This window comes from Portunus trituberculatus, chromosome 37, assembly GCF_017591435.1.
Source record: "Portunus trituberculatus isolate SZX2019 chromosome 37, ASM1759143v1, whole genome shotgun sequence".
Classification (NCBI taxonomy): Eukaryota; Metazoa; Arthropoda; class Malacostraca; order Decapoda; family Portunidae; genus Portunus; species Portunus trituberculatus.
In genome coordinates this window covers 23947215-23959192 of record NC_059291.1, presented here as the reverse complement: position 1 = coordinate 23959192, position 11978 = coordinate 23947215, and the positions used below count along the sequence as shown (strand labels likewise).

Here is an 11978-nt window from a genome sequence, read left to right as displayed (position 1 = left end):
TGCTTCTCTCTGGATACACATGATCTCTGAAAAAAATAAAAATAAATAGATAAAACAAATAAACAAATATATAAAATAAAATCTTTTAAATGTACTCATAAACTGTAATCATTCGAAAAATTATACAGTATGTACTTATGAGGACTGATCAAGCTTTTTTTTTCTTTTTATGAACCAAACTGCATAATTTTTTCAAGAGTTATAAAGTTTCTTTAGGTAATTTATACATGTGTAAGTTTCACTAAATTTGGAGCAATAGTTTTTTTCTAGGAAAAATAAAAAATTGGTTGATTTTTTTTTCTTTCATAAGACTTTCTTGATTTTCTAGAAATATTGTACAAGATACTTTGACAATTTCCTAAGAAAATTGTGTGACAGAATATAGATTTTTTATTTCATTTGAGAAGAAAATCTATGTACTATGTACTATGTACAGTAAGTCCTCATTATACGGTACATATGCATTCCTGAAAACCTTACCACAAATCAAAATTACTGTATACCGAACCCATTATACATGTAATAATAGGGAATGCGTTCAAGCACGTCAAGTCACCCCTACAGAAATTAAAATACATGAAAATAGTCATTAAAAAAAAATGTAATTACTGCACAAAAGAAATAAACAAAATATTTTTATTTACCTTTCACTCAACATGTATTCTATTACATGATGTCCCTCCCAAGGCAAAGGGACAGTAGGGATTTCAGCCCTTACTCATCTTCCGCTGAATGGGCAGACGAGGATAAGACGTCATCGTCTACAGTGTCGGAAGCAGATGTGGAAGGGCCAACTGCAGCACGGTCGGTACGTTTCACTTGTTTGAAAAAAGAGGATCTGGAGGAAGGGCCAGCTGTAGAACCGTCGGCAGCGGATGTGGAAGGGCCAGCTGTAGCAGAGTCGGCAGGTGTGACAGGGACGCCATGTCTGACTTGAAGAACGAGTAGATGGAGGACTGTTTGGTTTTTCTTGTTTTTTCATCATAGATTTCTTAATAAATTTTGAAACTTTTCTCTACGTCATGAGCTACTTTGCTACTCTTGGCAGGATTTGGGTTACATTTCTTCATGGTTTCCAGAGCTTTTTCGATACCACTGAGAAATTCTCACAGAGTTTTGATGTCCAGGCCACGCACAGGTTCTTCTTCCTCGTCTCCTTTTTCTGTCTCCTGTGATGCCTTGTTTAGCTCTATAAGTTCATCATTTGAGAGGTTCAGCATGGCTTTCCAAGAGATCTTGAACATCATCATCAACTTCATCAAAGCCAGGCCTATGGCACAGATTTACTGTCATTTCTGATCGCACCTATGTCATCTTCAGGAAATCATGGGAAGTCATGCTCGCATTCTGGCCATACTTTATTCCATGCCAAGTTCATGGTAGACGTCTTCACTTCGTCCCAAGATGACAATGTTATCTAAGGCAGGGGTTCTTAAAGTGGGGGTCCCGACCCCCAGGGGGGGGTCGCGAAATAATTTATGGGAGTTGCGAGAGAAGCAAGCCCATCCTTCCCATTAGTAATGGTAAGTTGTTCAGCCTTTAAAGACGGTGGGTGAGAGAGAGAGAGAGAGAGAGAGAGAGAGAGAGAGAGAGAGAGAGAGAGAGAGAGAGAGAGAGAGAGAGAGAGAGAGAGAGAGAGAGAGGCTGTTTGCTTTAAAAATGGCCTCCAGACTCAGGAACTGTCAGTAGACCTTCCTCAGCAAATGGAAGCACTTTTCCTCCGAATAGTGCTGACTGACAACAGTGGCTTGCTGCTCTGTGTACTATATCGCCCCCCCAGGCAAGGCCGTTTCTCGCTTGACTTCCTGGCGGAAGAGATGGACAACTTGCTCCAACGCCACGGCTGCAAGAACGTCCTCATCGTGGGAGATCTAAATTTCCATCTCGAGCAGCAAGCTTACAACAACTTAGTGACAGTGTCCGGCCTCACCAACCACGTCACATTTCAGACCCACGAAAGAGGAGGCCTGCTCGACCCAGTATTATCAGACCTCCCGGAAGAAAGAATATTGTGTCAGCAGCTGGATAAAGTGGGTAGTTCGGACCACCACGCCGTACTGACGAAGATCCAGCTACATGTGGCGAGGGAAAAAGCTGCACCTCGAACCATCTGGCTATGGGAGCAAGCCAGCTGGCGTGACATGAGGGGCGCACTGACAGCCACAGACTGGCAGACGGTGCTCACGGGAGACGCGGAGGAGATGACTAACGCTCTCACCTCAATCCTGGCCACACTACAGGACCGCCACGTCCCTCACCGCACATACCTCGCCAAGGCCACAAACCCCCAATGGTTTGGCTTCCGCTGTCAGATAGCTGCCGAAGCCAAGTATGCAGCATGGAGGAGATACAAGCAGCGTCCGTCACAACACAACCTCGCCATGCACCGAGCTGCTTGTAAGAGAATGACTGACACCTCCAAGTGGGCGAGGAAACACTGGGAGCAAGACCTCAGGAGAAAGCTCACAGGCCCAGGAGTTGGAGATAAGACGTGGTGGACACTGGTCAAGGAGAGGCAGGGTGTGATGCGGCAGGAGAGCGTGCCCCCTCACCAGGCAGGACGGAACCACTGCCTCAAGCAGTGATGACAAGGCTGCACTCCTGGCAAAATTATTTGCAGAAAAAATGCAGGTTGAGAGCCCCACACGCCCCCCTCCAGTGCTACCCCGGGAGACAGCGCACACCATCACCTCAATACCCATCACCACGGAGCTGGTGGAAAAAGCACTCGGGCAACTGGACGCAGGGAAAGCCACGGGCCCAGATGGAATCAGCCCCCGGGTGCTGAAACAATGTGCCAGGGAACTGTCAGTGCCTCTTGCTGCTATTTTTTCTGCCTGCCTGGCAGAAAAAAGTGGCCAGCATCCTGGAAGGAGGCATACGTGGTCCCTGTGCATAAAAAAGGGTCCAAGTCTGACCCAAGGCACTACCGACCCATCTCCCTGCTGTCTGTGATGGGTAAGGTGTTCGAAAAACTGGTGGCAGCCGTCATATGGCAGCACCTGGATGAACACCAGCTTCTCTCACCCCACCAGTTCGGGTTTCGGCCAGGTCGATCTACTTCCGATCTCCTTCTCCTACTCTCCCAGGAATGGCAGGACACCCTTGACGAAGGCCTGGACACGCTCGTAGTGGCCCTTGATATCGCGGGGGCTTATGACCGAGTGTGGCATGCGGGTCTTCTGACTAAGCTCCAAGCCAAGGGCATCGACGGCGGTCTCCTGAAGCTACTCGAGGATTACCTCCAAGGAAGGACGCTTCGAACCGTCGTCAATGGGCGGACCTCATCACCCACCAATATAGGAGCGTCAGTTCCACAGGGCTCAGTGCTTGGCCCAGTCCTGTGGAATGTGTATATAGACGATCTCCTGCGCCAGCTTCCTGCAGTCAAGGCTTACGCCGACGACTGCACAATCTCCCTCTCCTACTGCCGCCAGGACAGCCAGCGCGCCGTGGCCAACATCAACCGCCAGCTGAAGGCAGCAGAAGAGTGGGGGAAGGTGTGGCAAGTCACCTTCGCGCCGGACAAGACACACGCCATGGTCATCTCACGATCCCCTGCCGCCTCTCAGGCCGTGGAAGGACAACTACAGTTTGAGGGCGAGCAGCTGCCTCTCCAGGAACACATCAAGATCCTGGGAGTCACCATGGATCGTGAGCTACGACACCCACATCACGTCTGTAGCCCGCCAGACCTCTCAGCGTGTGTCAGCCCTGCGCAGGATGGCTGGCAGTCTGCACTCGCGAGGCATCCTCACTCTCTACAGGGCACAAATCCGTCCCTGTATGGAGTACGGTGCCTTGACATGGATGTCCAGCGCCCATACCCACACCAGCCGGCTCGACGCGATACAGAGGCGCGCTCTTCGTCTATTGGGGGAAGACGAGGAGAGCGTGGCAAGTATCACGTCACTGGAGCACCGGAGGGACGTGGCAACCTTGACGGTGTGCCACAAAGCTCAAGTGCTGCATACACCTCACCTCTCCCGCCTCAGCCTGCCGCCACACCCACCCGGGAGAAATACGAGGCAAGCAGCGGATGGGGACCAGCAGGTACTGGTGCCTCTCTCCCGCTCCTCACAACACCAGCGAACATTCAGAGCCAGGGCAGCGCGCCTGTGGAATCAGTTCACGGTGGCCACGCCTGCTGAGGTAGCGGGACTATCAACTCAGCAGACAAAAGTGGCCGCCAATGTCTGGAGAAGCGCTCTCCCTGCCCGGCTAGTGCTGTGAAGTGTAGTGCAGTGAGTGAGGTGTCAAAACAATATACTAACGAGAAAAAGACGTTTAGAATAGTTCCTTGCCAACACAAGGAGCTTTATGTCTAAATCTCTTTCTGTACCTGATTTATTGTAAAATTTATAAGTGTAAGATAATGTTTAAATAAAAAAAAGAGAGAGAGAGAGAGAGAGAGAGAGAGAGAGAGAGAGAGAGAGAGAGAGAGAGAGAGAGAGAGAGAGAGAGAGAGAGAGAGAGAGAGAGAGAGAGAGAGAGAGAGCTCTGTCGGAGTAATTTGTAGGGTGTCGCAGCCAAAAAAGTTTGAGAACCACTGATCTAAGGCATGCTTGATGTTATATGACTTCCACCATTCTTTGGTAGTAGATCCTGGTGAAACACACGGTTCTTGTTCGCTCTGATTTTTGTTGAATTTTCACGTAATTAGTGAACATTATGGCGGATGTTGGTGATAGCAGTGTGCCGGGGACTTCTGTGCACACCCCTAGTAGGAAAAGGCAGCCTGACAAGTGGGTGTGTAATGTGAAGAAGGCTAAAAGAGATTGAATGATCACATGCAAACACATAAACACATAAAACACCTATTAGAACACCAAAACTAAATACAAAAAATCATAAAAACTAAGAAAATAGGAATATCGATCTAAAATTTTCACACTTCATTTAACTTACATGATACTTTTACTGTGCCGAGTTTGAATACATTTGAATAAAAAAACACGTATACCTAAAAAAACACCATTTGGTGTTTTTTTGGTTTTACACAAACACTTGTTATCCCATTTAATTTGCGACGTCAAGACCTTTCTTTTGATGTATCATACCCTTACTTAATATCTTTTTTTTACTATATACTACTTCCTGGACTTTAAAGGCGAATAACTCAAAACTTACTTTTTGGCGCTTTGGCCCCTTCTCTTCAGGGCTCCTCATTTGTACTTACAATAGACCCTTTAATATTCCATTTATTCATCTAATTAGTAATGCATGTAAGTATTATGTAATGCAGTTAAAAAAAAAAAAAAAGGGGGAGAGGAAGAGATAACTGGCTCCAAGGGTGGTTAAGTTAAAGTCAGTACTGTGAGTGGTGGGGAGGTGTGGCATGGATGACGTTATCACCCCTGCTCCCCCGCGCTAGGCCCCCCTCAGATGACATGAGCGGATACCGTATCTGTGAATTTTTCTTACTGTATATCGAATCGAGGGTAGTAATTTCCAAATGCCGTAATTATGAATTTACCGGATAAAGAAGTACCGTATAATGAGGACTTACTGTATATTTATTTATGTATATGCATTTTATAGACATTATGCCTGTATGCTTTGCATTATGGGAGTATGTTTCCTGCACCCGCTTCACTGGCATGGTGTCTCCTTAGTTCAGTAGCTCGCTGGCTGTTGTAACATACACATTACCACACTCGTTCCTCCCAGCCTTTGTTACCTGTATTTTGGCTTTGTGGCAATATACATTGGTGGACATTATAGGTGTTTTTGCTTGCCCCTACACTACACATTGTACTACTTAATGCTACCTGCCATGCTACACAGACATCTACATGCCAGGCCAGTGAGCGACTCCTACTAGCCACATATGGGATACCGGTCAACTGAACCAATGCCACTTGCACCAGTACCACATGCACCAGTGCCAACTGAACCAGTAGTTGGCTGAACCAGTAGTCAACTGAACCAGTGGTTAGCTGAACCAGTGGTCAACTGAACCAGTAGTCAAGTGAACCAATAGTCATCTGAACCAGTAACCACCTGAACCAGTAACCATCTGAACCAGTAACCATTTGATCCAGTGACCATCTAAACCAGTGCACCAGTGGTTATCTGAACCCCAGGACGGAGCCAGTGGGCCCAGTAGGGGGTTAAACTTCACTGAGACCGGGTGCTTTCTCACGTTGCACCTACTCAATTTACTCTACATTTTATGTAGTCATAATTTATCTTCAAAGAATTTCATGTGAAATGGCTCTACATATTTCACAGTCCTTGAGAGGTGGAGATTTTGTGCTATGCAACTATAACTATATACTTACCCTGTTACTGTAGAATAATCAAGTTATATTGCGTTTTATTTATATTTCTTCAACTTCATTTTTCTTCACAAGATCTGAATATATTTAGTTTACTCTCAATTCAGAGTATTTTTTGTTATGCCATAAAACTTATTTTTTGTAAGGTTGTATGAAGCATTCCTGTTTTAATATCATTGAAAATCTGTGCGAGTTAAGCAGAATTTGTTGTGACTATTTTTATTTCCTTCAAAGACCTACATTAATATAGTCACACTTCATTCCTAAACACAAAGTGAAAAATATTTTATAAAAAGTAAGAAATAAAAATAAATTAAACAAGAAAGGGAAATATAAAAACTAATAATAATAATAATAATAATAATAAAAAAAAAAGGCCTGCATCCGACTCCACGTGTAACAGGACTGAGACAGCTCAAAACAAGAATGTCTTAGCATAAGTGCATAGTTTAAGCTGGTGCAGGGAGGATGCTAACATAATAAACGAGTTACACCTGTAATGAAAGTGTACCGAGTAGCAGTACTGGAGTGGGATTATTACCCACTATTAGGGTATTTATCTAGTCCAAATCCTCATCTTCCCTTTCATATGTGTAGCTAGGAATTCTTATATAGGGAGTCCCTGTAGGGGGAGAAGGGAGATGACGTATGGCTGCGTGCACAGTCATCATGGCTGCCACCTTATAAGGTGAGGAGCGTAGTGGCTTCGCCCTCAGAACATCACCCCGCTCTCGTCTCGAGGTACACTCTCCAACATTCTCCAGGAAGAGCTGCAATACGCCACGTGGTCTGATAAGAGCAACTCATGAGATAATCACTATGTTTACAGCACTGTTCCTGTGGAACCTTTTGCCACTTCCAGCACAGCAGGTCCAACCAGGCAGAGAGACAGAGAGAGAGAGAGAAGCAGGACGCCGTGAGGGACGGGCCGCCATTTTTACCTCTCGGGACGCCTCCACACGCACCCTCACGCCCTCTCATCTACAGTTGAGTTATCCACAGTTTCCCCCCACCATAGGTCTCCCATCTTATAGGTAGGCTAGGTAGGAAGTTATCTGACTGTGATGAGTTGTTATTGAATTAAAGGGTCTATTTTGTTAAGCTTGGTGTGTTCATCACTCCCCCCTTGGATTCATTACATCTTTCTTTGCTCCCCTTACTCGGCCTAAGCTTCACGTAGGCCCAGTACAAGAGACTGAGCCTCACGAAGGTTCAGTATAGATGGTGGCAGTGGTTTAGATGTGTTTTATATAGGCACATCGACCCACATAACTCTCCGTAGAGACAAGAGTAATCAGTGCTAATCCCCCTTGTTTAGTAGTGGTGTTTCTCCTCCGTTTATTATTTTTTTTCTTTTCTTAATTTTGCCTCATGTTTCGAGTGGCCATTGTGGGACATAGCCAAGTCCCGGTAGCGCTTCCAGGCTTACCTGATGATGTAGAAGTGAGCCTGTTCAGGGTGCCTGGTGCCAAGGCACGAAATTTTTTCACAAATTCGGTCTTCATGAGCATCTTCCAGAGTAAATTTGATTTAATAATTCTGTGGATAGGGAGTAATGACATCCATTCCAGATGCAGGGTCAAAGAGATAGTGGCCGATATCAAGGCTATAGTGGAGCAGCTAGAAGCCGTGTGCACCCCGAGAATCAAAATTTGCTTGATTGAGCCCCGGCGCCCAGATCTCGTGAGGCAACCACATTTAGACCAGGAAACGTACAATCACAATGCTAAAGGGGTTAATAATAACTTGCAGAAGTGTAGCTTAAGAACCAAGCACTTCATCAGTTTTGGAGCACGCCCATTTGCCGAGGGCTTGGCCAGGGATGGCGTACACTTTAACCGCCAAACACGGAATATATACAGTCTAAGTTGAGAAACGCCATCCAGGATTCATATTTGTATTGGCCAAGTCAACTCTGGGGTCACAGCGACAGGAAAGAGAAGGAGGAAGAATACCACGTGCCAAATACTCCCCTGTCGTTTTAAATCAGTTTATTGTTCACGATGGAGTGTTATATTACTCCAAACAAAAGAAAGATGGAACCATCCTATATTTATTGGTTGTACCCCAGACACTAAAGAAACAAGCTATTGTATTGGCCCATGGAAAAGAGTCTGGACATTTAGGACAACTAAAAACCATGTTAAAAGCTGAAGAATATTTTTACTGGCCAAATCAAAGATCAGACATAAAGAAATTTATCAGAGAATGTATAATTTGTCAACAATGTAAAACTGCACCAGCTTTACAAAAGACATACCAGGAATTGCCTCCTGTAAATCAACCTTTGGAAAGAATTAGTATCGATATTACTGAAATGACTCCAGCCAGAGGAGGTTATAAGTACGTATTAACCATCATAGATCACTTTTCAAGATTTGTAAAGTTGGTGAAGTTACGGTCCAGACACGCTGAGGAGGTAGTTAGGGTTATTAAGAGTTACTTGGGAGACTATGGGGTACCAAAGGTACTCTTAGCTGACAATGCGCGAGTTCCGCTCACAATTGTTGACAGAACTCTGTCGACGCATGGGATAGAGATGGTGTTTTCCACCCCATACCATCCATGTGGGAACTCTATCACCGAACGGTTACATCGAACCATGAAGTCAGTGCTAGCGTCTCTCGGGAAAGGACAACCGCACAGGTGGTCCGAGTGCCTCACGCAGTGTCAGCAGATCCTTAATGCGGCCGTACACGAGACCACTGGCGAACAACCCTATTTCCTTTTCTTCCGGCGCCATGCTCCTCGCTATGTGGGAACTACTTTGCCCCAGGTGGACGATGAAATAGACATTAATACAGCCTTGGAGGCAGTGAGACAATCATCCCGTGCAAATAGCAGGAAGTGGTTAGCTAGAGCGAACATTGGCCGGAAGGACCAAAGAGTCGAGGTAGATGATTTGGTGTGGATAAAAGGGAACAGTTTGGTTCGTCAGCTGATAGAAAACTTGGTCTCAAGTGGATTGGACCGTATAAGGTTAAAAAGGTGAATTTAGATGGAGTGTCATATGAAGTGGAAAATGTGTTCAATGGCAAAATACTCCATAGAGCAGCTGACCGAGTGAGAAAATATGTAACCGATGAAGGGTACGTGGTAGACATGGAAGAAATTGTAGTGCCTTCCGATGAGGAGGAAGAAGACAATGAGGTAGAGGAGCCCAGACCGACTCGTGAGAGACGGCCAGTGAGGAGATTTATAGAAGAATACTAAGTGTATAGACCCCTAGGGACATTGGAATCTTGTGACTGCCCTATACTTCTTTTGCAGCTACATCAGACCTGCTGCTGGGGAAGGAGACCGCCACTGTTGGGGGTGGCTGGAATGTTCAGGAGGAGGGGCCTCCTGAATCCAGTCCCCACAGAATAAGGCCTTGGAGAGGACTACGTCGGCCTCTCTACTCCGTCCCTGTACGCCTGGACTGATGGGAAGTGGGTGGCGCAACACCAACTGGGAGGTCAGGTCCTGCCGGACCGGTAGAGACGTCAAGGTCTCGCACTAAGTGGGAAATTGTAGAGTGTGAAATGTTGAAACGAAGGGCAGTAATACCACAGATACCCTGGACACTGTATATAGCTCTAAATGGTTATGTGTGCTCACGGTGGTGTATCGCGATTACATGGATTGTTATGTGTGTGTTACTTTTTTGTTGTTGTAAAAGAGAAGACGAGGATTTGTTTTCCCTGAGGAAAAAGCCATGTACCGAGTAGCAGTACTGGAGTGGGATTATTACCCAATATTAGGGTATTTATCTAGTCCAAATCCTCATCTTCCCTTTCATATGTGTAGCTAGGAATTCTTATATAGGGAGTCCCTGTAGGGGGAGAAGGGAGATGACGTAAGGCTGCATGCGCAGTCATCATGGCTGCCACTTTATAAGGTGAGGAGCGTGGTGGCTTCGCCCTCAGAACATCATCCCGCTCTCGTCTCGAGGTACACTCTCCAACATTCTCCAGGAAGAGCTACAATACGCCACGTGGTCTGATAAGAGCAACGCATGAGATAATCACTATGTTTACAGCACCGTTCCTGTGGAACCTTCTGCCACTTCCAGCACAGCAGGTCCAACCAGGCAGAGAGACAGAGAGAGAGAGAAGCAGGATGCCGCGAGGGACGGGCTGCCATTTTTACCTCTCGGGACGCCTCCACACGCACCCTCACGCCCTCTCATCTACAGCTGAGTTACCCACGGTTTCCTCCCCCCCCCATAGGTCTCCCATCTTATAGGTAGGCTAGGTAGGAAGTTATCTGACTGTGATGAGTTGTTATTGAATTAAAGGGTCTATTTTTTTAAGCTTGGTGTGTTCATCACTCCCCCCTTGGATTCGTTACATCTTTCTTTGCTCCCCTTACTCGGCCTAAGCTTCACGTAGGCCCAGTACAAGAGACTGAGCCTCACGAAGGTTCAGTATAAAAGGGTTACAAAACCACTGGTTCAGATGGTCACTGGTTGAAATAGTACTGGTTCAAGTAGAACTGGTTCAATTTGCACTGGTTCTAGCACCACTGGTTCAGATGGTCACTAGTTCAAATGGTTATTGGTTCAAATGACCACTAGTTCACTTGACTACTGGTTCAGTTGACCACTGGTTCAATTCCCAACGTCGGAAAGTGCTGAAAAGCTGCCAGATTCGCCAGATAACTTAATCTAGCACATTCAACTCGGTATGCTGGAAATTTTTTTTTACGTCATATATGTGCTATCAAACTAAGTAATAAATTATTAGAAACATCTCTAATGAAATTCACCAAGCACAGAGAACGTAATATGGCAAAACGAGCCAAAAATGCTAGGTTCATGGTCTCAGTTTTGGGACACTTCATCACCTTGAGTGAATTACATTATTTTCAGTAAGCAAGCACATTTCATTGGTTCAAGTTAATTAATTAGCAATCAAATCCAGAAAATGTGACGAATATCAAATAAACACAATGTTTTGATGTAAAATCCTTGTATGACTTCAGTGAAAGATTGTCCGTTCCGTATGTAAACAACATCAAGCAGGTTTCTACCTTATCTCCACCGGTTATAGGCAAACAGTTCAGGATCTGGATGCGATGCTGACGGTCCTTTGCACCAATCTATGAAGTGCTTTGAGCAGATAGCATGGTCCTTGGTAGCTCTCCACGTCGGGCCTCGTTTACATCGTGTCTCCCATAATCTTCTTCGAGCCGCGTCTTTCTTCCTGGGAAACACAGTCCATCCTTTCATGCCTTGGTTTTTCTTTTTTGATATAGAATTGCAGTCAGCTACAGCACATGTATAAACTGGCATTCTGTTCCAGTTCTAAGAACACTCCACACTAGGGTGACCAAATTTCTGGGACAAATTCCGGGGACATTTTCAGTTCAGGGAGGTAAAACATGTAGTGTTTTGCACTGGAAAAACTAAACGGGACACTATTCGTACCATTTCTAAACCAGCAATCAAAAGTTTCTCTCGCCTTATTTACCCAAGTTGCAAAGAAAAAAAAATCTACCTGATGAAATATCTGAGATCATGAACACCCATTAGCTGTTAAAATGTGTCCGCCATACACTTCACCGTCTTCACGGAAACTATATAAAAAAAAAATAAGGCCTTCTCCTTATTCTTGACATTCTAAAAGAGTAATTATAAAAGGACATAATTATCATAATCAAAAGGAGTAGTTTTTTTTTTAACGCATCAAGTGATCTTTCAGTTACGGAAAACCA

At 45.3% G+C, this 11978-nt stretch overlaps 1 protein-coding gene across 7 annotated transcripts in view; it reads right to left on the bottom strand.

Annotated features, from left to right (window-relative positions):
• LOC123514276 (U2 small nuclear ribonucleoprotein auxiliary factor 35 kDa subunit-related protein 2-like) overlaps positions 1-11978 on the bottom strand; it is a 44761-nt gene that overhangs the window by 14733 nt on the left and 18050 nt on the right. For 6 of the 7 annotated variants that reach the window (XM_045272079.1, XM_045272082.1, XM_045272077.1 and 3 more), the window contains exon 8: positions 1-26. This exon is cut by the window's left edge and continues 118 nt beyond it. The exons of the other annotated variant lie outside the window; for it this stretch is intronic. In XM_045272079.1, coding sequence (XP_045128014.1) covers positions 1-26 — 26 coding nt within the window. The remainder of the gene's footprint in view (positions 27-11978) is intronic. 7 annotated transcript variants of the gene reach the window in all.